General features: G+C 38.8%; 1 protein-coding gene across 1 annotated transcript in view; it reads right to left on the bottom strand.

Moving 5' to 3' along the window:
• LOC119538817 (beta-galactosidase-1-like protein 2) overlaps positions 1-26,358 on the bottom strand; it is a 93,759-nt gene that overhangs the window by 14,438 nt on the left and 52,963 nt on the right. Inside the window, exons 10-15 of the mRNA XM_037842011.1 lie at positions 8,482-8,563; positions 6,897-6,961; positions 5,796-5,880; positions 4,897-5,034; positions 4,138-4,218; positions 3,432-3,538 (exon numbers count right to left, since the gene is read on the bottom strand). Coding sequence (XP_037697939.1) covers positions 3,432-3,538; positions 4,138-4,218; positions 4,897-5,034; positions 5,796-5,880; positions 6,897-6,961; positions 8,482-8,563 — 558 coding nt within the window. The remainder of the gene's footprint in view (positions 1-3,431; positions 3,539-4,137; positions 4,219-4,896; positions 5,035-5,795; positions 5,881-6,896; positions 6,962-8,481; positions 8,564-26,358) is intronic.

Below are 26,358 nucleotides of genomic sequence, written 5' to 3'. Positions count from 1 at the left end.
TTTAGATGGAAAAGCTGAAATCAAGAAGAGCGAATGATTTGTGGAAGATTCACTCATCAATTAGTGGTGGAGTTTGAACTAAACTCCTGATTTCAGGAATCCCAAGCTAGCTGTGCCAGATTCTATCATAGGCCTTTTCTTCTCTTTTCCTTTTTATACTATCTGAGAGACCTCATCCTGACCCATGGTCTAACTGACCAGGATTGTTTATAAATCTATTTATCTATCACCAACCTAAAGCATTCCTTGTCTGTTTACCATCATGCCTACAGGACTTCTCCATCTGGAGAGCCATAGTTGTTTCAAACTCAATATAACCCAACCTGTATTTACCATAACACTTCCCAATCCCACCTTTCCCTTTCAGAAGAGTAGCACCATCCACTCAGTCAAAGCAGTGGAAAGCATGGACAGTGTCCTTGACTTTACCCTCAACATCCCACATCAACCAGTCATTATTCCTGAAGAGTCTGACCCTAAATATTTTACTGCTCCTCCTTCTTTATTCCTGTCATCTAAGCTCGAATTCTCCTTACTTTTCGCTTGGATTATGGGAATGACATCTGCTTGCTTTCAATGCTCTTGCATGGCCCCACTGAAATCCATCTCCCATGTAGCTACCTAAGAAATCCTGCTGAAATGCAAAGGTGGTTATTTGACTCCCACCCCTGCATTAAAATGCTTCTCCATAACTTTCAGGGAAATGTTCAAATTTATAGGCACAGAAACATGACCCTTCAGATTCCTTGCAGAAACAGATGACTTCAGGTCTTTGGTAGCAAATGTGCAACCACACAGCCTGACACATCCTGGTGACTCAAAAGCAAAGAAGACCTCCAAGGCTACTGGAGTCATGTCAGGAGGACACAGGGTCCAACTTGAAGCGTCTTCCACTGGTCAAAAATAGGATAATTTGAGCATCAAAAAGAACGACTCTGATGGGATCAAAACATACTCAGTGTGTTTTAAAATTTGTGAGTTTATAATCATATAAAGAGCAAAAACAGCAAAACAACTCACTGGTTTGGAGGATACCCAGGGATAAATTTGTTATTCTGATAAAAGCAATACTTGAACTTTGTCCTGACTTTTCTATATGAGCTGCACTTCAAGGAAGCAAAACAATTCAGGGAATGTTCTTCTAAGTAAAAGAATTCAGATAAGTAAACGGAAAAGGAATTTGAATAATACCGTTTTTGAAAGCCTTAATGAAATACTAGGTACAGTAATAATCACCAATGGCTGCTAAAACCATTAGGTAAAAGGCTAAGGGAAAATTGGTAGTGGAAGGTCCAGGCTAATTCCACCTGAATCCCACTGATGAATTATAAAAACAGAAAAAACCAAATATTATGTACTTGGAATAGGATGCCTAGAAAGTACAGCACTAAGTGTACTAGCAAACAAACAAAGAAAAGACTTAACCTGAATCTAACTATCAAGATCTAAGTTTGCAGAAAATGCAGGGAGTACAGGAACATGTTACTTGACACAGTGGGGATCTAATTAAAAAAACCCAGAATGTACAGAATTTGTACAGCTTCTTTGACAAATAGATGAAATAATAAAAGAAGAAAAAATGTTTAGGTTAAAAGAGACTTTAGAGACATATCAACTCAATGCAATGTGTGATGGACCTCATTTGGAACTTGATCTTGATGAATCAATGTTAAAAATTTATGAGATAATTTAGAAAATTTGAACATTGGCTATTTTGTGATTTTAAGCAGTGGGGAGCCCATTGTGCACCTCAATTCCCAACCTGCATGCCCTGACATCATGATGACAGCTTGAAATCAGCCACAGAATTATTTACACCACAGAAAGCAGCAAATATTTCTAATCAGAGCTTTTCCTTCTGGAGAGTTGATTGCTAAATATTTCCAAGCACATGAACTATTTTAAGAAATTACTATTATTACTATTAAGGGTGATAATGACTTAGTAGTTATGTTTTTTAAAAAGAGTATCTTTTGAGATATATTTGAAGCTATTTACAGCTAAAACTGTAGGATGTCTGGGACACGCTTTAAACTAATCCTGTAGAGAACAGAGGCGAATGAGTAATGGCATAGATAAAGCAAGATGAGCCATATATTGATAGAGACAAAGTTGGGTGTTGAGTACATGGGAGTTCACTACTATTCTCTCCATGTTTTTCATGTTTTAAAATTTCATAAGAAAAAGTTATGGAACAACCACAAAACCACAAAGGCCCTCCATCGTTTGGCACCTGGCTCCTTTCCTGCCACCCTCCCACAAAGACCTTTCACTCTAATCCTAATTGCAGTTGCCCAAACATGCAGTTTTCCCCAAGCCTTTACAAATGGCCTCAGACTACTTTCCCTCTCCTCTCCACCCTGCCATCATCTCGTTAACTCTATTCATCTCGCAGATCTCAGAATCACCTCAACTGAGATGTAATCTTGCAATGTAATCTGCTTGTCCAACATTCTGACCACATCTCTACAAAAATAATAATGGTGAACACATATTGTGTACTTACTGTGTGCTAGATACAGATATTAACTGTTTATTCCATACAATAATCTTATGAGATGGGCACTATTATCCTTATTTTGCTGATGAGGCATCTTTGGTAGAAAGAGGTTGACTGATCTCCCTGAGGCTGGCAAATACAGGAGCAAAGATTCAAATCTGGACAGTCTGCTTCCAGAGCAGGTGCTTTTTAGCACAACACTGTCTCAACAATGCTGTGACAGATTTATTTCTTTTACTATAGAATCTAAAATCCTCTTATCTCTGGCTACTCACCTTTCTTGCCCATTAGACTGGAAGTTCTCTGAGATAATGTCTTGGCAACACATTTCTCTAAACTATTAATGTTCAGGAATTGTTGTATAAATAAGTAAGCAGCTTCTCTGGACCAGGGGTTTCAATCTGTACTCTTCATAGCCACAGGGGTAACTCAGAAGTGGAGCATGGTTCATCCTGGACAAGTGACTGCTGACCCTCACGGAGAGTGAAAGTACAGCGCTACACAACTACCACCCCCATTTTAACCAGTGCAGTCTAACTTTTATCTGTTTTATGGATTTAACTTTATCCTAAGTTTGAAGAAATCATCCCTCTACTAAAACAAAAGTTTGAAACTCTTTGCCATGCATACAGGATGCCTTCCTTCTAACCATCTTCAGAAGGCAGTAGATCCTTTTCTCAGCTGGGCTGAAAAGGGAATACTCTTGGTATTTTGCAACATGTATGCTACTTCTTCAAATTCAAATTTCTTATTCCAAAATCTTTATCTAGGTGCATTATTTTAAATTCTAAAATTGGGAGAAGGAACTAAAACTGCTCAGGATTGCTATTTGTCCCTGACAATTCACTCCCTGATATTTGAGCTAAGCCTTTCACTCCCATTTCTTCAGTCCAAAGGTTATGCCACATTTCTATGCCCAGGAAATGCTCACTGTGTCCAAGTATGGCACCAAATCCCATAGCGACAAGTAGTGTGTTGGTTTCACTGGATTATATACAGCCTTGGGCATGTACTCTAAGTTGACGGGTGTGGGCAGGTCTGCAATGAAAAACGGGCAATTGGGTCATTCCAGGATTCTCCTATCCCCCCTCCCCCTCCATTCAAGGGTATTACATGCTCTGCTATGCTAAAGCCACCAAGAATGAGGAGCCCAGTCACAGTATATGACTTCCCAATTCCAGGGATTGAGTGGAATTCCCCTCCTATCTGCTGGCAAGACAGGGTGCTTTACCATCCGGAGATCCCATCCACTGGACCGGCAGTTCTCAACCTGAATGTGCACCAGAATCTCTTTAAGCCCAGTGGGAAAATACACCTGCCCAGATCCACCCCTTCCTCCCCATCTCAACCAGGATATCCTTATCTAATTGTTCTGCGAAGGGTCTGGGGACCTCTGGTTTTAGAAGTTCCAGAGGATTCTGATGCACAGCTACAACTAAGCAACATGGTCCTAGATGTTGAGTGCCTAAAAGGCAGACACTGTATCTTGCACATATCTGAACCAGTGATGAAATACACTGGATCAAATTTAATATCTCCCCAAAAGATCTCTACCCATTCCTTTACTGCTCTCTCTACAGGACAGAGCACCGTTGACGGGCTGAGATGTCATGCAGATTGAAGTTGTGGCTAGGTACCTAAAACATTGCTAAAAAACTCTTGATATATGAGGAACTCAGGTGTGTATTCTCCATCCTCTGTCAGCAGTGCTCCATAGTCTGAAAAATATAAGGAAATTTGACACTTTCCCCAGGAAAACCCCAGCTTCAGCAAAGGAAAAGATGAGAACCTAGCACTTAACAAAATGATGCTTAATACATCAGCTTTGGGAAGAGAAAAGTTTTGGCTAAAAAACATTTTAGACAATAAAATGCCAAGTGACAATCTTCCTGAAACTTCTGCTTGTGTCACAATTAGTCCAAACCAGAAGATAACTGCTATGCTTTCTAGGGCTTCTAATAGGAGGCAAATACCACCAGTTCATGGACATACAATAAACCCCTGGCTAGAAACTGCGGTTACTCTAATCCAGTGGTTCCTCCTTCCTATTCAATGTCTAACTTGACTTCTTTCTTTCATCCTCAACTTCCCACTTGTCCACTTAATAGAGCTGTAGACTGGGAAGACATAATAATCCATACACTGGTGCCCAAAGAGATACAGGGTAATCTGTTCTCTAAGAACCAGGGTCTGAACAACAGATAGATAAGATTAAGCCTAGTCTAGCGGTGTATAAATTCTAGTACTGTCAAGAGGAATAAAAAACTATCAATTCTCAACATGCATTAAAGGTATAGCATATTGTTCTGATTGTTCTGAGACATCTATTGGAAGCTCTCGGTCTCAAATGGTGGGGTGACCTAGGCTGGAGAAAATGCTGGGGTACAATTACTTGCCATAGCTGGTGACCATGGGGTGATAGCCATTCAAAGTTGTAGCTCCTCCCATGAAACCAAAGTTGGTACCCCCATGGAACATATAGAAGTTGAGGGAGAACCTCAATTTGAACATGTCACGGGCATTTTCCATCAACACTGCATATTGGTATGAAGAAAAGGAGAATGGAGAGATAATTAGAGTTTGAGAGTGGTTAATAGCCCTTCGTAAGATCTTCAAATAATCTAGACCCAATATAATCAAATTGATTGCTCCATCCTTCAACATCTACCCAGACCTCAAGCTCAGAAGCTGTGTGGGATTATGTCACAGAATTGACTGGTAATTTATTATTTTCATCTCCTCAGTCTCACAATTGGAAGATTTTTTTCTATCACATAGAATGGATGTATTAAATAATGGTTTGTGCATCTTTATCTTAGGTAAATATATGCCCAGCTTAGTAACTTCTGACAGGTGCTGATCTGAAGTCATGTCAATGGAACATTTATCTTTAAACCCTGCTTAATAATTATGGTCAATACTCCAGGGAGAACTGGGTGGATAATCTGGGACCAGATAACTTTCTAGTCCCACCCAGTACACTTTTGTGGAATTTCTCTACATGTCAGTACAATTCATGGAAACTACTTTAATAGTCTGAACAAAATAAAATTAGAATGGAAGTACTGCTAATTTCAATTTCAACTGAAATGGCCTCTGGGATGCCCATTTAATGCTGTCATTTTACTGCACGAATATCTGCGAGGTATCTATTTAATCACATTGATACTTATAAAGCCATGACATCTAGGAGCCTTAGCTCCTAAATATCAAGAACACTAATCAGCAGGGGAAAACATGGGCCAGTGCCACCTGTATCATCCTTTCTCCTGAGAAGGAGCTAAAGCACACTCACCATGTGGATCCAGGGTGCGACGGGAAACACCCCACGTATCAAAAGATGGTGCTGTATATAGCATCACCATTATGGGGCTAAGACCCTAAGAAAAAGGAAATGTCAATTTGGAAGAACTTGTGCAATTCAGAAGCCCCCAAGTTGCTTAGAAGGGAGTTGCAAAATTCAGGTCTCCTTTGCAACTCTGAGCACCCTGCACCCTGTCTCACAAACTCATATTCTTCTGCATTTCCTGGTCAAGTTAGTTCTTTGTTGGTTTCACTGGCCTTCTGGCCCAGCATGAGCATTAACCAACTGCCAATTAAACACTGCCCTTTCCAGAACCATGGTCTCCTCCTGTGAAGGTCCAGAGTAGAAGTCTAATAAAGAACTGCCTGGCACAGAGAAAGCACCAAAAATATTCCACGAATGAGTACCAAAAGGTTGACCCCATAAATGAGAATTCCAGAAACCCAGTTTTCCTACCCACTTCTTGGCTCCCACTCTTCCCTGTGCCATTATTGTGTCCTGCAGATTCGACTCCATAGTTGGCCCTTCCGATTTTGCTCCTTCTAACACTGAAGTTCATCAGCCCTTTGAATTTCTGCCCTCATTTCTATCACAATCTCCAGCTCTGGTACCTTCCTGCCAGCCTCAGCAATACCCACACAATGCAGCCTGAGCTGCCAGATGCTCAAAGAAAGTCGTAAAACCTGCTAACCCGACTATGATGAACTCATGTGATTCATTCTCATCTTTATCTATATTTCTACCTGGCAATCTTGTGATCTTGTTTTGTGTATTTACATGTCTTTCTCAGTGGACTATAAGTAGTTAAAGGTGAATGGAGCTGTGAGTAAAGGGTTAACGACAATTTTTTATGCAAATTGACTCCTCTGCTGTCTCCTGTCCTGTATGGCCAGGTATGGGCCAGGATGGTTTATGGTGGGCATGTGAGTTTAACTTAGTTGAACTAAAACCACCTAGAATAGGCATTGCAAGAGCACAACAGATACATGTTATAACTGAACTAAAACTGCTGAGAATTTCCTCCAAAAAAGAGTGAAGAGGTCCTGGCATGAGCAAGAATCATAAAGTCTTCTGTCTTTGAAATGTCCTTACCTGAATCGAAGAGAGCTTTCGGTAAGAATCTTTATTTATATTCTTCATATGGAGAGTGGCAAGCACTGTGGAAGGAAAGGAGACACTATACATGAGGTCCAGTGTAACCACTGCCAGGCAGGGAGGAGGCTGACTCCTAGGTGGAGGTAGAGAGCCAGGCCAGAACACCTTCTACACATATACCAAATGGACATTTCCCGTTGAACACTATGAGACTTATAACTAATAATAAAGATAGGATTGTATATTTGTATACAGTCATGGAATCTACAAAGAGCTATTAAGTATAGTTCTTCATTCAGCATTTACACTGTGTGAACCAGTGAACAAGAAGGACACTTAAAAAAAACCACACCATGCCAATGATACACTAGGCTTCAGAGAGGTGATGACGAGCCTGGGACCAAAAAATTGGCCATAGGTGTCCTGATTTCTAATCCAGGACAATAGTCTGTCCCTCAAACCCCAAGATGAGGAAGAGCCACCAAAAAGCCCGGGAGAGAGAAGACCAGAGAGAAAGCATCTGACAGAATTACTTGGGCTAAAGAATCCTAAAAAGTATTTTCTGCAGCTCCATATATCTGTTCATTTCATTTATCATTTTCCTGCATTTAAACCCATATTTCTACATTAAAGTTCCACTCCATATTTCTCTCCTACTTTAATGCCTCAGATTATTCCCTTGATGTAAGGTCATGACCTCCCTGAGTTGGGTCCATGAAAGTACTAACATCCAATCCTGTTACTCAGCAATGGCCAATGGACAGTGATGGAGATGGCCGTTACACCAGTCATGATCAAAGCCCCAGTCAGGGCCAATGCAAGCCTGAGGAGGTCGGGAGAGGAGGATGGGTGAAAAGTCTGGGTGAGGAGGATGAGTAAGAAAGATGGGTGATGAGGATGGCTGAGGAGAGTGGGTAAGGAGGATGGGTGATGAAGAGGATGGGTGATGAGGGTGATGAGAAGGATGGGTAAGGAGGATGGGTGAAAAGGATGGGTGAGGATGATGGGTGAGGACAATGGATGAGAAGGATGGGTGAGGAGAGTGGGTGAGAGGGGTGAGGAGGAGGATGAGTGCAGGAAATGGGTGAGGACAATGGGTGAGGAGCATGGGTAAGGAGAGTGGGTCAGAAGGATGAGGAGGAGGATGGGTGAGGAGGGTGGGGAGGAGGATGGGTGAGGAAAATGTGGTAAGAAGTGAGATGAATGCTTTGTTGAGGGTTCATCGAGGAGTACTGGGTGAGTAGCCTGAGTGAGGAGGATGGGGTAAGGAGGACGGTCTTAGAAGTATATTTTAGAAGAATTGGTGAGGAGGTTTTATAAGGAGGGTGGGAAAGGAGGACAGCCTGAAGAAAATGGGTGAGTGATCTGCATTGTTGAGGCTCTGGGATAACAGGCCATGTGGGTAGCAGAGGTGAGTGGCTGGTTCTTTACCTTTTGGCTCTGAGCAGCACTCTCCATTACTTTCATCCATAGACTATGAGGTCTACTTCAGGGGGAAATGGGAGTTATGAAGCCTCAGAGGAACTCTTGGTCCTTTTCCAACCTGACCAATGGGATAAATAGTGCAAACCCAAATACTTACCATTTTTTAAGTGGCCATTTACCACGTCTTTTCCATCATCTGCAGTCATGAGCAGTACCTTGATCCCTCTTGTCACCAGGGCCTATGGAGAAATCCAGTAGGATAAAATGAGCTATCCCTGGTCCCATGGGACTGCTTACAAATGGAAAAAAAGTACCTAAGAAATTCTACAATTGAGGTGATGTCACCAATATGGTACGTGAGATGCTCCAGTGCTCTGCACCCACACAGAATTTTTAAACAACTACATACTGATTCATCTTCCTTAGAGCTCTAAAAAACAAGCATTGCAATAATTGGGTAAGTAACAAATCAAGGAAAGGGGCAACTTAAAAATAACAATGATAGGAAGAAATAATGTCACCTTGCTTGCCCTTCCCCCAATCCCTCCTCTGCTGTATGGAGCTAGCCTGAACTCTCAATGCAGGTCCCTGATACCAGCTTCAGAGGGAGAAGAGTAACTCCAATGAGCATGCTAGTTGTATGTGTGTCTGGTTCACCATCCTAGAATTGGCTCATGGACAGATAAATCAGTGTAAGAAACCATCACATCACAATGGCCTGGGGCAAAAAATCTATTGGCTTTAAAACACACAATAGATTCATCCAGGACCAGGAGTAGGTGCTATTTTATAGGGAAAGAGGGGACATTCGAACTTTGTAAATGCAGAAATTCTCAAAACCACGAGTGCATGCCCAGGACAAATTGCATTCTCAGGAAAGACAAGAAAGGACTCTCTGCCTTCATCTCAGGGTGTTCTTCAGGTTCAGTGTTGGGATAGCTAAGCTCTGAAGGACAGTACCAGACAACAAAGAGCAACTTTGCAAAGACTTGGAATGGTGTTTGTTTTGTTGTTACTGTTTTGTTTTGTTTTGTTTTGTTAGCTCCCAGCATTCAAGTAAATCTCTGTCATAACATTAGCTGGATACAAACATAAGGAATACACACACCTCAGGGACTAAATTCCAAAGATTAATATTTTTGATATTAAAATATCAAAATGCCCAATGTGCAAAAAAAGATTACAAAACACACAAAGAAACAAGAAACAAGGGCCAACCCAAAGGAGCATGATAAAACACCAAAAACCATCAAGGAAGAAGGCCAGAATTTGGATACATGACCCAAAGACTTGTTTAAAATGTTCATAAATATGCTGAAGTAGCTAGAGGAAAATAAAGAAAAAAGAACTAAAAGATATCAGGAATTTGATGAATGAGCAAAAGGATAATTTCAATAAAGAGATAGAAATCATAGAAAGGAACAAGACAGAAATACTGGTGCTGAAGACTTCAATAATTGAAATTAAAAATTCTCTTGGGGATTCAATAGCAGATTCAAGCTGACATAAGAAATAACCACTGAACTTGTAGATAAGATTATTGAAATTATTCACTCTGAGGAAGATGCAGAAAAAAGAATGAGGAAAAGTGAAAAGATCCTAAGAGACCTATGGAACACCATCAAGTATACCAATGTATGCATTATCAGAGTCCCAAAGGAGAAGATAGAGAGAAAGGAGAAGAAAGAATATTTAAAGAAATAACGGCTTAAATTCTCAAACAGTGAAAAGCATGAAGAATCCACATCCAAGAATCCCACAGAATCCCAAACAGGATAAACTTGAAGAGAATCATGCTCAGACCATAGTTGTCAAAACATTGAATGCCAAGGACAATAAGAGAGTTCTGAAAGCTGCAAGAGAAATATGTGTTAAGTGTAAGCAACCCCCCGATAAGATTAAGTGTTGATTTCTCACCAAAAACCAAGGAGGCAAGAATGAAGTGGGATGAGATATTTAAAGTGCTGAAAGAAAACAATTGCCAACCAAGAATTTTATATCTGGCTAGACAGCCTTCAAACATGAGGGAGAGATTAAAACATTCCAAGATATACAAAAGTGGAGGGAGTTCATCACCACCAGACTGCCCTACATACCATGTTAAAAATAGTTCTTCAGATTAAAGGAAAGAACACTAGATAATAGAATGAAGATGCATAAAGAAATAAAATCCCCACTAAAGGTAAACACATTTTAATTACCAGTACTATTCTATTTTTGATTTGTAACCCTACTCAGTACTTCCTTCAAGATATAAAAAGAAAATGCATAAAAAGTAATGATAAGAGAGGTGGGGAAAAATGGCAGCACAGGTGTGGAATTTAGTTAGTCCTCTGGAATAACTAGCATATAGTCAGGAACAACTAGTAAATAGTCTGGAGCAACTGTTGGGGGGGCATATGTGACCAGACAAACATTGTACACCAGTCTGGAATGGGTGGAAAACCTGAGATCGCAGCATAAGAACTGTAAGTAAAGTTCCCCAAACTGCTGAACTGGTGCCTCTATCCCACTGGCATAGCAGACTGAGTTGGAAGACTTCCCTGTGTGAAAAAGAAGCAGTCTCCTAGGAGGAAGGGAAGGTAGCTCAACCAAGCTCCAATATTGGTTTCAATTAAGGAATTTGGACCACTGTATATAAGCTAGGAGCACAGATAAACCTGTAGTAAACAGGAAAGGAAACCAGAGGTTCCTCCTAGCAGAGAGGAAGTGGGGCTAATGGAAAAATATATATATAAATAAATAAAAACAGAGGCATTTAGAATTGGCTGAGCTCAGAATACTGGAAAAGGGCTGTGTCCCAAGAAAAGGGGCACATAAAACTGGGCACCAACTCCAGTTCTTGACTGGTAATTGGGGGGCTGGGGACTGGCTCTAAAAAGGGGATTTCTTTCTTTTTTTCCTTTTTTACTCTCAGTTTAAGTAGCTCATTAGAGAAAGACTCAGGCATTTTCAATTGTCAGTGCTGACCCTGGAAAGGGTGGAGTTAAGATAGTCAAAGGAAGTAATCAAGTGTAGGAGATAAATTCCTAAAGGGCACATCTTCCATAAGAAAAGGGGGAGGCAGGGCCCAGTTCAAGTGGCTACCCTCCCTCAGAGAACTCAGACCCTAGGGCCTGGGGGGAGAAAAAACAGAAATGGCTTAAGCTTGGCTTCTGACATTCTCAGCCCCTGGCAGGGACAGAGTCTACTGAGAATCAAAGGCAACACACCTCTTTATATAGGTGGGGAGCTGTGGGCTGAAAAGCACCACCTGCTGGGCAGGATAGGAAAAGCACAGCACATAGAGGCCTCACAGGAAAGTCTGACAACCTTCTGGGTCTCATCCTCAGGGAAACCTGATACTGATTACACCCTCTTCCTGAGATCTGGGCCCATCTGGTCTGCAAAAATCTAATTGAGGTAATCAAGGAAACCAGATGCTTAGACAACAAAAAATTATGAATCACACTAGAAAAAGCAAAGATATGGTCCAGTCAAAGGAACAAACTTACACTTCAAATGAGATACAGGAGTTGAAACAACTAATTAAAGATCTTCAAACAAATATGCTAAATCAATTCAAAAATCAAATCAACGAGTTGAGAGACAATATGGCAAAAGAGAAGAAAGATATAAAGAAGACATTGGGTGAACATAAGGAAGAACTTGGAAGTCTGAAAAACAATTGGCAGAACTTATGAGAATGAAAGGCACAGTAGAAGAGATAAAAACACATTGGAGACACATAAGAGCTGATTTGAACAGGCAGAAGAAAGGATTCAGGAACTAGGGGACAGAACGTCTGATATCTTACACAAAAAAGAACAGATAGGGAAAAGAATGGAGAAATGTGAGCAGGGTCTCAGGGTACTATATGACAACATGAAGCAAATGAATATACATGTTATGGGTGTCCCAGAAGAAGAGAAAGGAAAAGGAGCAGAACACATAGTGGAGGAAATAATCACTGAAAATTTCACAACTGTTATGAAAGACATAAAATTGCAGATCAAAGAAGCACAGCATACCCCAAACAGAATAGATCCAAATAGACCCATGCCAAGACACTTAATAATCAGATTATCAAATGTCAGAGACAAAGAGAGAATTCTGAAAGCAGCAAGAGAAAAGTGATCCATCACACACAAAGGAAGCAGATTTCTCAGTAGAAACCATGGAGGCGAGAAGGCATGATATATTTAAGATACAGAAAGAGAAAAAATGCCAACCAAGAATTCTATATCTGGTGAAGCTGTCCTTCAAAAATGAGGGAGACTTCAAAATATTTTCAGACAAACAGACACTGAGAGAGTTTGTGAACAAAAGAGACCTTCTCTACAATAAATATTAAAGGAAGCACTACAGACAGATAGGAAAAGACAGGAGAAAGAGGTTTGGAGAAGAGAGTAGAAATGAAGACTATCAGTAAGAATAAAAAGAGAGAGAAAAAATAAGATATGACATATAAAATACAAAAGCCAAAATGGTTGACAATAAAAATTACATTGAATGAAATGAGCCAGAAACAAAAGGACAGATACTCTATGGACTCACTAATATGAACTAACATTGATGACCATAATTGAGAGTTAAAGTTGAGAACACAGGTTGTCAGGAGATAAAAAGAAGTTAGAAAATGGGCATTTGATGCTGAAAAAGTACATAAAGTTCAACAGGATTGACTGTATAGATCCAGAAATGTATAGCATAATACTGTGTGATGGTAGCACAATATTGTAAGTACTTTGAACAAAGATGGGTGTGAGTATGGTTGAAAATGGAAGGCAAAAGGCAGTATGACACCAGAAGGAAAGATAGAAGATAAAAACTGGGATTGTATAACTTAGTGAAACCTAGAGAGGTCAATGATGGTGATTAAATGTACAAATATAAGAATGCTTTTTAAAAAGGGAGAAAAATGAATGTCAACATTGCAAGGTGTTGAAAATTGGATGGGATAGGGGAAAAATACAGTCAACACAAGCTAGAGTCTATAGTCAATGGTAACATTATAAGATGCTTCCATTAATTGTAACAAAGACAATACATCAAAGCTAAATGTCTATAAGAGGGTGATATAAGGGAGTATATGGGATTCTTGGTGTTGTTGTTGTCTGACCTGTTCATTGTATTTTATTTATTTTTATTTTTCTTTGATATTTTTATCCTTCATTTTTTTTCTCCTTTTCCTTTTTCTTTGTGGAAGAAATGGAAATGTCCTCACATAGATTGTGGTGGCGAATGCATAATTATGCAATTATACCAGGAATCGTTGATTGTTTACTTAGAATGGATTGTATGGTGTGTGAATAAAACCATTTAAAAAATAAACAGGGGGATACAAGTGCTGGAGAAAATGTGGAGAGAGGGATGTACCTATTCACTGTTGGTGTGGAAGTAGAATGGGGCAGCCCATCTGGAGGGCAGTGTGGTGGTTCCACAGGAAGCTCACTATGGGGTTGCCATATGGTCCTGCAACCCTGTTATTGGGTATATACTTTGAAGAACTGAGAACAGGGATATGAACAAACATTGCACACTTGTCTTTATAGTGGAAGTATTCATGATTTGCAATGGATAACCTAAGGGTACATTGACTGATAAATGGAATGGTGAACTGCAGTGTATACAATATTGACTGGTGGCAAGAAGAAATGAAGTCATGAGGTATGCAGCTAGGTGAATGGACCTTGAGGACAGTATGTTGATTGAAATAAGCCAGAACTGAAAAAATAAACATAACCCCTCCGTAATATGAACTAACTATAATGAGCAAACTCTGAGAATTGAATCTGAGAGCATAGGTTATTAGGGGAAGGCTTATGGTAAAGGTTCCTAGATTGTAAGTTCTTAGAGCAGTCAACATCTATTCATGAGTTGCAATGGTTATTTCTAAATTCTGAGATGCTGAGTTCTTTGTATATAATGTGGTCAGTCCCTGGAACTTTGGGTATCTGTCTGACACCTGAGACTGAAAGCCAGAGTCTGGCAGCTATGAATGTCAGCATTGCCCCATACAGCAAATGTTGAAGAAGCTGAAAAAGTGATCAGACTTTAATTAGAAATATGAACAAAATGGACTTGGTTAGGACTAAGGTAAACCAGACTAAAGGGAAAAGGATGCTATTGACTGTTTTAAAACTTTGACTTCTGTGTGAGACCAAAGGAAGAGATGTTGATTTGGTGGAAAATCTATATTTTCTGTAGCATGCTATATAATATAATTTGTATGGTCAGTTTACTCAAACATCATAATTACATGGAACCTTGAACAGGAGGTGAGATCTGGTTGGTCTGTACAGGTTAGCATGAAACTCCGATACATCCCAGAGTATGGGCTTATTATCCCAGAGTATGGGCAGAGAATAAAAAGTATTTGCAAAGTCCCCTTGAGGGACTGGGGAAAAACTGGAAATATTAAACTTCCCCACCTGGGGAATTCCTGATATTATCGCAAGCATTGGGGACTATCATTGTAGTAAGCCAATTCCTCAATCTTGGGGCTTGCCCTTATGAAGCCCTTATGAAGCTTATTGCTGCAAAGGAGAGGATAAGCCTACTTATACTTTTGCCTAAGAGTCACCCTCAGAAAACCTCTTTCCTTGCTCAGATGTGGCCTCTTTCTCTAAGCCAACTCTGCAGGTAAACTCACTGCCCTCCCTGCTATGTAGGACTCCCTCCCTGCTATGTAGACTCCCAAGGGTGTAAATCTCCCTGGCAACTTGGGACTTGACTTCCAGGTTGAGCCTGGACTCAGCATCGTGGAATTGAGAAAGACTTCTTGACCAAAAGGAGGAAGAGAAATGAAACCAAATAAAGTTTCAGTGGCTGAGAGATTTCAAATGGAGGCCAGAGGTCAATCTAGAGGTTATTCTTAAGCATTATATAGATATCCCTTTTTAGTTTTTAGTGTATTTGAATAGCTAGAAGGAAATACCTGAAACTGTTGAACTGCAAACCAGTATCCTTGATTCTTGAAGATGATCGTATAACTATATAGCTTATATGGGATGACTGTGTGGTTGTGAAAACTTTGTGGTCCACACTCCCTTTATCTGGTGTATGGACAGATGAGTAGAAAAAAGGAGGACAAAAAGTAAATGAATAATGGGGGGGAGTACGTGATGTTTTGGGCATTCTTTTTTGCTTTTATTTTTATTTTTATTCTTATTTTTATTTCTTGGAGTAATGAAAATGTTCAAAATACTGGTTGTGTGATGAATGCACAACTATACAATGATACTGCAAACAACTGATTGTACACTTTGGATGACTGTATGGTCTGTGAGTATACCTCAATAAAATTGCATTAAAAAAGTAATGATAAATCTATGGTTTTGGATAAACAATGTATAAAGATGTAAATTATAACCAAAGACCAGATAAAAATGGCAAAGGGGTTTAGGAACATAGTTTGTGTATGTAACTGAAGTTAATTTGTTTTCAAATCAAATGTGATTGTTAGAGATTTAGGATAATACAAAGAAAATATTGGAAAAGTATGCACATAAGGAAATGAATAGAGATTCTAAAGGTTTAGTTACAAAAAAAGCAACTGAATACAAAAAAAAAAAAAAGATATTAACGGAAAGAACTGAGGGACTAAAAAGGTATAAGGCTTACAAAAACCAAACAGCAAAAGGCAGAAGTATGTCCTGCATTATCAGTAGTCACTTTTTATGTAAATGGACTAAACTCTCCAGTTAAAAGGCAGAGATAAGTATAATGGATAAAAATAGCATGACCTAACTATATGCTGTATACAAGAGACTTACCTTAAATTCAGAGACACAAGTAGGTTGAGAGTGAAAAGATGAAAAAAATATTCCATGCAAATAGTAATAAAAAAGAGAGATGGGGTGCCAAAACTAATATCAGACAAAATAGACTTTAAGTCAAAACTATTAAAAGGGACAAAGAAAGATATTACATATTGATAGAATGTTAAATTCATCAAGAAGATATAACAGTTAGAACAATATATGAACTTAACAGCAGAGCCCCAAAATATATGAAGCAACAAAAACAGATTTGAAGAAGAAACAGATGGTTCTACATTAATGGTAGGAGATTTCAATGTGCCACTTTCAATAACAGCTAGAACATCTAGACAGACTATCAATTAAGAAATAGAAGACTTAAACAATACTATAACTAGACCTAAGAAATATACATACAGTGCTTTGCCCAACAATGACATAACACATATGCTTCTCAATTGCAATTGCAAATGGATCATAGTCTATGATAGGCCATAAGTTAGATCACAAAACAAGAATCAATAAATTTTAAAGATTGAAATAATACAATGTATCTTCTCCAACCACAATGGAATAAAGCTATATATTAATAACATAGGGAGAGCTGGAAAATTCACAATTATGTAGAAATAACAAAATACACTCTTAACCCCAATGGGTCAAAGAAAAAATCACAAGGGAAATTAGGAAATATCTTGAGATGAATAAAACGTCTCAGTGTCCTAGAAGTCCACAGAACAGAAAATGAAAGAACAAAAGAAAGAATGGAGAAAAAAATTGAAAAAATTGAAAAAGATCTCAGGGATACTATAGATAAAATAAAACGTCCAAACTTAAGACTCATTGGTGTCCCAGAAGGGGAAGAGAAGGGTAAAGGTCTAGAAAGAGTATTCAAAGAAATTGTTGGGGAAAACTTCCCCAACCTTCTACACAATATAAATACTCAAAGCATAAATGCCCAGCGAACTCCAAATAGAATAAATCCAAATAAACCCATTCCAAGACATATTCTGATCAGATCTCAAATACTGAACAGAAGGAGCAAGTTCTGAAAGCAGCAAGAGAAAAGCAATTCACCACATACAAAGGAAACAACATAAGACTAAGTTGTGACTACTCAGCGGCCACCATGGAGGTAAGAAGGCAGTGACATGATACATTTAAAATTCTGAGAGAGAAAAGTTTCCAACCAAGAATACTTTATCCAGCAAAACTCTCCTTCAAATTTGAGGGAGAGCTTAAATTTTTCACAGACAAACAAATGCTGAGAGACTTTGCCAATAAAAGACTGGCCCTACTTCAGATTCTAAAGGGAGCCCTACCAACAGAGAGACAAAGAAAGGAGAAAGAGATATAGAGAATTTTAACAGACATATATAGTACCTTACATCCCAAATCACCAGGACACACATTTTTCTCTAGTGATCACGGATCTTTCTCCAGAAGGGACCATAAGCTGGAACATAAAACAAGACTGAAGAAATTAAAAAAAAAAAATTGAATGTACTCAAAGCACATTCTCCAACCACAATGGAATACAAATAGAAGTCAATAATTTTTGAATTGTAACTCCACTATTTACTTCCTACATGATATAAAATACACAAACTCTAATGACAAATCAGTGGTTTTGAACTCAACGTAAAATATGTAATTTTAGACAACTATATAAAGGTGGGGGAATGGAGGAGTGTAGGAACTTAGTTTATATGTCCTATTGAAATGAAGGTGGTATCAAAGAAAAACAAGATTGTTATGGATTTAAGAGGTTAATTTTAAGCCCCACAGTAAACACAAAGAAATTATCAGAGAATATAACCATAGAGATGAAAAGTAGAGTATGGGTTAAGAGAAATGGGGGAAGGGGCAATGGGGAGTTAAGAAATGAGTGTAGGGTTGCTGTTTGAGGTGAAGGGAAATTTCTAGTAATGGATGGGAAGGTGATAGCATTACAACATTCTAAATGTGATTAATCCCACTAATGGAATGCTAGGGAGGGGATGGAATGGGAAGATTTAGGCTGTATATATGTTTCCACAATTGAAAAAAAAAAAAAAAAAAAAAGACAGTCTAAATAGATGACAATTGAATGCCAAGGATGAGCCTGGATGGGATTGGAGGATGGAGGAGAGGAGGCTCAAAGGGACACAGTTGAGACATAAGGAAAAGGAAATATAGAATGTAAGCTTTGTATCATTGTTGAATCTCTTGTACTTCTTAGCTGTGCTTAATGGGATTGCATAAAAGAATGTTCTTATTCATGGGAATTGTATATGTGAATTACAGTGTTTGTTCAAGGATGTGTGCATTTAGCTCTCTTATGTTCAGAATACAGAGCACTAGATCATGGATCATAGGGAGGGAGGAAGGGAGGGAGGGAGGGAGGGAAAGAAATAGCAATGTGACAGCATGTTAAAATTGGTGGATTGGGCTATTGGGGAAGGGGGTATGATGGAATTCTGTGTATGGGGTTAGTATTGTTTTTGCAATTGTTCCTATAACTTTGAATTTATTTCAAAATAAAAAAAATCAATAAAATTGGCAAACATATAACTAGATGGACAGAGAAAAAGAGATGACACAAATAAATAAAATCAGAAATGCAAGGGGACACATTACTACTGACCCCATGGAAGTAAAAAGGATTATAAGAGGATACTATGAAAAATTATAGGCCAAAATATTAAATAACCTAGAAGAAATGGACAAATAACCAGAAACATAAAATCTACTTACACTGAATCAAGAAGAAATAGATCTCAACAGATCAGTAACATGTAAAGAGATTGAATCACTAGTCAGAAACCTTCCAACAAAGAAAAGCCCAAGACCAGATGGTTTTAATAGTGAATTTTGATGAACACTCCAGGAAGAATTAACAACAATCCTGCTCAAACTCTTCTAAACATCAAAGAGGGAAAAACACTTCCAAATTCATTCTGTGAGGCCAACATCACTCTAATACCAAAGCAAGATAAAGATACCATGAGAAAAGAAAATTGTGGGCCAATAATATGGACCAATATCCCTTATGAACATAGATGCAAATATTCAATACTAGCAAATACAGCATATCAAAATAATTATATACCATGACCAAGTGGGATTTATCCCAGTATGCAAGGGTGGATCAACATAAAAATTTAATTAAGGTAATACAAACATTAATAGAATGAAGGGGGAAAAAAACATATGATCATCTCAATTGGTGCAGAAAAGGTTTTTGACAATATCCAGCATCCTTTCTTGATTAAAATACTCAGAAAACTAGAAACAGAAGAAAATTTCCTCAACCTGATACAGTTTATATATGAAAAACCTAGTCTAGCTAATATACTCAATTGTGAAAGACTGAAAACATTTCCCCTAAGATCAGGAACAAGACAAGAATGCCCACTGTCACCACTGTTACTCAACATTGTAATGGAAGTTGTAGCCAGAGCAATTAGGCAAGAAAAAGAAATAAAAGGCATCCAAATTGGAAAGGAAGTAAAGCTTTTCCTATTTTCAGATGACACAATTCTATAAATAGAATATCCTGAAAAATCCACAACAAATCTACTAGAAATAATAAACAAATTCAGGAAAATGGTGGGTACAAGAACTACATTTACAATAGCAAGTAAAAGAATAACATATCTAGGAATAAATTTAATCAAGGATATAAAAGATTTGTACATGGAAACCTACAAAACATTTCTAAAAGAAATCAAAGACAAATAAATGGAAGGATATTCCATATTCATGGATTGGAAGAGTAAATATTGTTCATATCAATTCTACCCAAAGCAATTCATAGATTCAATACAATCCCAATCAAAATTCCAACAACTTTCTTTGCAGAAATGGAAATGCCAATCACCAACTTTATAAGGAAGGTAAGGGGCCCCAAATAGCTAAAGCCATCCTGGAAAAAAATAATGAAGTTGGAAGATTCACATTTCTGATCTTAAAATTTATTACAAATCCACAGTAATCAAAACATCATAGCACTGGCATAAGGACCAACATATAGACAATGGAATTAAACTGGGAGTTCAGGAATAAACCCTCATATCTTTAGCCAATTGATTTTTAACAAGGGTGCCAAGTCTCTTTAACAAATGGTGTTGGAAATACTGAATATCCATACACAAAAGAATAAAGGTGGACCTTCACCATATACAAAATTAACTCAAAATGGATCAAAGACATAAATATAAGAACCAGGACTATAAAACTCCTAGAAGAGAATTGGGTACAGTCCAATACTAGTGGTCAATGAGGGGTGGAGGAAAGAGGTATGAGATATTTGAGGTTTTCTTTCTTCTTTTCTTTTTCTGGAGTAATGCAAATGTTCTAAAAATGATAATGGTGATGAATGCACAAATATGTGATGATATTATGTGAACCACTGACTGTATACTTTGGATGGATTGTACGGTGTGTGAATATATCTCAATAAAATTACATTTTAAAAAAACTCCCAGAAGAAAATGTAGGGAATCATCTTCAGGATCTTGTGTTAGGCAATGATTTCTTGACTTTATACCAGAAGCACTAGCAACAAAAGAAAAAATAGATAAATGGTAATTCATCAAAATTAAAAAATTTTGTGCATCAAGGTACTTCATCATGAAACTAAGAAGATAACCTACAGAAGGGGAGAAAATATTTGGAAGCCACAATCTGACAAGGGTTTACTTTCCAGAATATATAAAGAAACCCTACAACTTGACCACAAAAAAACAACCCAATTTCAAAACAGGTGAAAGATTTGAACTGACATTTCTCCAAAGAAGATATATAAATAGCCAATAAGCACATGAAAAGATCCTCAACATCATTAGCAATTAGGGAAATGCAAATCAATACTACAACAAGATACCATTTCACACCCACTTGAATGGCTACTTTTTTTAATGGAAAATAGGTCTTGGCAAGGATGTACAGAATTAGGAACACTCATTCCTTTTTGGTGGGAATGGAAAATGGTGCAGCTGCTGTGGAAAACAGTCAGGCAATTCCACAGGAAGTTAATTGTAGAATTACCATATGGTGAGGCAAGCCCACTTCTAGGTATATACCTAAAAGAATTAAAAGCAGGAATTCAAACAGATATTTGTACAACAATGTTCATAAAGACATTATTCACACCTGCCAAAAGATGGAAGCATCCCAACTTTTGAATGGATAAACAAAATATGGTATATACATACAATAGGATATTATTCTGCCTTAAAAAGAAATGAAGGTCTGATGCATGCAACAACATGAATGAATGTTGAAGGCATCATGTTGAGTGAAATAAGCCAGGCACAAATGGACTAATATTGTATGCTCTCACTGGTATGAAACAATTAGAATAAGGAAACTCGTAGAGTTTGAAACTACAAAAACAGGCTGGGTGGGCATAGGGAATGGGGAGTTAATGCTTACTGGGTGCAGAGTTTCTGTTTGGGGTGATGGAAAAGTTTTGGTAATGGATTTTTGATGGTAGCACAGCATTATGAATGTAAATAATACCACTGACTTGTGGATTTGGAAGTGCTTAAATGGGAAATTTTATGTTGTATATGTTACCCCAATAAAAATTTAGGAAAACCCACCATAGAACTATACAACACAAAGAGTTCTTTGTGTTGTAAATGATGGATTTTAGTTAATAATATAATTCTGATATTTTGATTCATCAATTATAACAATAAAACCACACTGATGCAAAACATAAATAATAGTGAAATTTTGTGTGTGTGCAGGGGTTGTGGAGTATACGGGAATTTCATACTTTGTAATTTTTCTGTAGACCTACAACTGCTCTAAAAAATAAAATCTATTAAAAATACTACAATAAAGCTGAGGAATGGAGAGAAATGTTTAATTCCCAATCCAACTACTTGTACTTTAGTAAATTTGGATAAAAACATCATCCCTACCTCAGCCACACTGAGCAACATCAAAGTGACAATGAAAATTTCAAACCTACACCCTGAGGAGCTGGGGGAAAATGCAGAGGTGTTAGGCTTCCCCACCTGGATGGTTGCTGATGTGCTCACAAACATTGAGGACTGGTGGTTTGATGTGCCAAACCCTCTATCATGGGACTTGCCCTTGGGAAGCCTGTTGCTGTGAAGGAGAGGCTAGGCCTGCTTATAATTGTGCCTAAAAGTTTCCCCTGAATGCCTCTTTGTGGCTCAGATGTGGCCCTCTCTCTCTAGCTAAGCCAACTTGGCAGGTGAAATCACTGCCCCCCTCCACCAATGTGGGATCTGACACCCAGGGGAGTAAATCTCCCTGGCCATGTGGAATTCCTCCCAGGGAGGAATCGAGACCCAGCATCATGGGATGAAGAACATCTTCTTGACCAAAAGGGGGATGTGAAATGAAATAAAGTTTCAGTGGCTCAGAAATTCCAAAAGGAGCTGAGAGGTCACTCTGGTGGGCACTCTTACACACAACATAGACAACTCTTTTAGTTTTAATCAATTAGAATAGCTAGTAGTAAATATCTGAAACTATCGAACTATAACCCAGTAGCCTTGAATCTTGAGAATGAATGTATAACAATGGTGCTTACAAGGGGTGACAATGTGATTCTGAAAGCCATGTGAATCACATTCCCCTTTAACCAGAGTGTGGTTGGATGAGTAGAAAAATGGACCCAAAAAAACTAAAGGCAAAATAGGGTGGGGGGGGGAAATTTGGGTGTTCTGTTTTCACTCTTAACTTTTTATTCTTACTTTCACTTTTTCTGGTACAAGGAAAATGTTAAAGAAATATATCAGGGTGATGAATGAACTATATGATGGCAATGTGATCAATGGATTATATACTTTGGATGACTGTATGGTATATCAATAAATCTTAATAAAAAAGTATAAAGGATATTGGGTAAAAAAAAATTCAAACCTAAAAGAAGAGGCTGTGGAACCATTTGCATTGATTTCATAAAATGTTTTCCCTTAAGACCTGAATTCTGGATTTTCACCACTGTGTCCAAGAGCATAAGACAAAACCCCTCCCCTACACTTCAACACAATTTAACCCCACCCCACAGGCCCAATTCACAGGATGGATTTGTGGATACACCTGCAGGCTTTATTTGGTCAGTGGCAGGAAAATTTTCGCTTGGTCAATCCACAGTCCCATTTGTTGCCGCATGGGGCCTTCATGTCCCACATCACTAGAAACATTTCAAGGAATGTTCTAATTCAAACTCTGAGAGAAGAGGCTAAGGGACTTACCTACTTAAGGGGGAAATGTTGAGACTGGATATGGATACTGAAAAAGGCCATATGTATGCCTCCCTGAGTCTTCTGGATCAGAATATACTGGAGTGGAAAATATTCCTGCAATTAGCCTAGAGGCATTTGTTGGGTATGAGGAAATAGTTTGTTTCTAATGAACATTTTTGAAAAATAGGGGAGGCAGAGAGGTGAACTTAATAAGTGAGAGGAGACAGATGTCATATTAATTGCTGTCACCCACTACTGTAAGGTCCTATCAGATTGCAATGTTTCAACTTTCTTGATGCCATTCTTCCAGGCGAATTCCCATAACATCAAGCTGTCTCAAACAAACCAGGATGTATGCATGGGTCATGACTCAGGGATAGCAACACATTCCACTTTAGGAATGGTCAACTGTTTTGCTCCAGTCCAACCTTCCTCCTAATAACAACTAGACAATCTGGATGAAAATATTTTTAAAAGCTTCTTTGAAGATACTGATTATGTACCTAGGCAAAAAGGATTTAAGGAACTAAGACCCCCAAAGTGCAGCCAAATTTAAAGAGATGATCCTAGCATTTGGCATTGGTTTCCCTCAAGACACTGGCTGATTCTTAAAACATCAGCTGAGAGGCTAAAAGGCTGGGCAGAACTTTCAGGAGCTTTATGAGTCTTGGGGAAAGAAGTTATATCTCAGGGACTGCCAAGGTAGAAGGACTCTGGCAAACCCTAGGCTTTCAGCTGGGTCCCAAAAGGTAAGCCTAGGAATAAGGGTAAACCAGGGAGAACCTAAGATAGCAGCTAGGAGAGACAGGACAAAAAAAAAACACCTTCATGAAAAATACTAAAGGCCAGAAAGTGACCCAGAACACCAGTTCCAGTGATGTACCAGCTGGACAGGGTCTGCTAAATCCACAGGGACTGTGCACCTGGTGAAACCGGGAGTCTGTGATCTGAAATGAGTAAGTAAGCCAGCTGAATGTCCAGCAGCCACACTGCAGTGTGGGGAAACCATGGGATGGCATTTGGAGGTGGACTAGTTCTTTTTTAAAAAACCCAGTAGTGGCTGCAGATACAGCAGCAAGAATGGCATAGTGAAGAGTGGCAGGAATGGGCTGTGCAAATGCCTCAATATCTGGCATGGAAGATAGCCTTTCACACACCCGCTGCTAATTTTTTTCAGAGTGAGGAAGGCAGAGGTGAGCCAAAAAGGGAAAAAAATCATGCCCCTTGCAGCCATCTTCCTGGCAGGCTGGGAACGCTCCTGCCCGGCCCAGGCACCACAGCCCAGAGCCATGCCAAAAAAACCAGTGTGACAGGAAGTGTTTCCAGCAATACATGCACATGCCACAATATCAATCATGGACAATAGGCTTTCATGCACCCACAGCTAATTGTCCTGAAGCTGGGAAGGCAGAGCTGTGCAAAAAGTGGGAAGTTAACACACCCCATTCAGCCATACTAACAGCAGGCTGGGAATGCCCCTACACGGCCGGCAGCCCAGAACTTCCCTTGAGGGATGGCACACACTTGTGACATAGCACAGCCTTCCCTCAGCAGAGGCCCTAGAAGGGCATGGCTTGGAAGAGGGACCCACTCGAAATCCCAGGGATCATACGCCAATACCAAGGACTTGTGGGTCAGTGGCACAATCTGTGGCAAGACTGAAATGAAGGTTTAGACTCTTGCAACAGCCTTAAAACTCCAGGAACACCTGGGAGGTTTGATTATTAAAGCTGCCCTCCCTCCCTAACTGCTCAGACACATGCCCCACATTCAGGGCAGACAGCACCAACAACACAACCAAAGTTGGTGCACCAATTGGACCCCACAAGAATCAGACCCCCACACACCACAAAGAATAAGTTGGGGAGAACTGACTTGGGAATAAGTGACTAGTGGATGCCATCTGCTGGTTAATTAGAGAAAGTGTCCACCACCAAGCTGTAGATCTGACAAAATAGAGATTAGTCTTTGAATAATTCTACATATCCTAAAAGAACCCTGTCAAGTAAAGCACATGCCAAATGCCAAGAGGCCAAAAACAACAGAAAATTTTAAAGCATAGGAAAAAAACAGATGATATGGATAACCCAAACCAAAACATCCAAATCAAAAGATCAGAGGAGACATGGTATTTGGAGCAATTAATCAAGGAACTAAAGACAAACAATGAGAGCATGGCACAGGCTATAAAGGACATGAAGAAGAGCATGGCACAGGATATAAAGGACATGAAGAAGACCCTAGAAGAGCATAAAGAAGAAATTGCAAGAGTAAATAAAAAAAAATAGATGATCTTATGGAAATAAAAGAAACTGCTGACCAAATTAAAAAGATTCTGGATAGTCATAGTACAAGACTAGAGGAAGCTGAACAATGAATCAGCAACCTTGAGGACCACAGAATGGAAAATGAAAGAACAAAAGAAAGAATGGGGAAAAAATGGAAATGGACCTCAGGGATATGATAGATAAAATAAAGCACCCAAATATAAGACTCATTGGTGTCCCAGAAGGGGAAGAGCAGGGTAAAGGTCTAGAAAGAGTATTCAAAGAAATTGTTGGGGAAAACTTCCCAAACCTTCTACACAATATAAATACACAAAGTATAAATGCCCAGTGAACTCCAAATAGAATAAATCCAAATAAACCCACTCTAAGACATATTCTGATCAGTTTGTCAAATACTGAAGAGATGGAGTAAGTTCTGAAAGAGACAAAAGAAAAGCAACTCACCACATACAAAGGAAACAACATAAGACTAAGTAGTGAGTACTCAGCGGCCACCATGGAAGCGAGAAGGCAGTGACATGACATATTTAAAATTCTGAGGGAGAAAATTTTCCAATCAAGAATACTTTATCCAGCAAAGCTCTCCTTCAAATTTGAGGGAGAGCTTAAATTTTTCACAAACAAATGCTGAGAGATTCTGCTAATAAAAGATGTCATACTTCAGATACTAAAGGGAGCCCTACCAACAGAGAAACAAAGAAAAGAGAGAAAGATACAGAGAAAGGTTCAGTACTAAAGAGATTCAATATTGGTTCATTAAAGGACAATAAGAGAGAGGGAAAAAATATAT

This window comes from Choloepus didactylus, chromosome 6 (assembly GCF_015220235.1).
Source record: "Choloepus didactylus isolate mChoDid1 chromosome 6, mChoDid1.pri, whole genome shotgun sequence".
In the NCBI taxonomy this organism is placed as follows: domain Eukaryota; kingdom Metazoa; phylum Chordata; class Mammalia; order Pilosa; family Megalonychidae; genus Choloepus; species Choloepus didactylus.
This window is presented reverse-complemented; position numbering and strand designations above follow the sequence as displayed.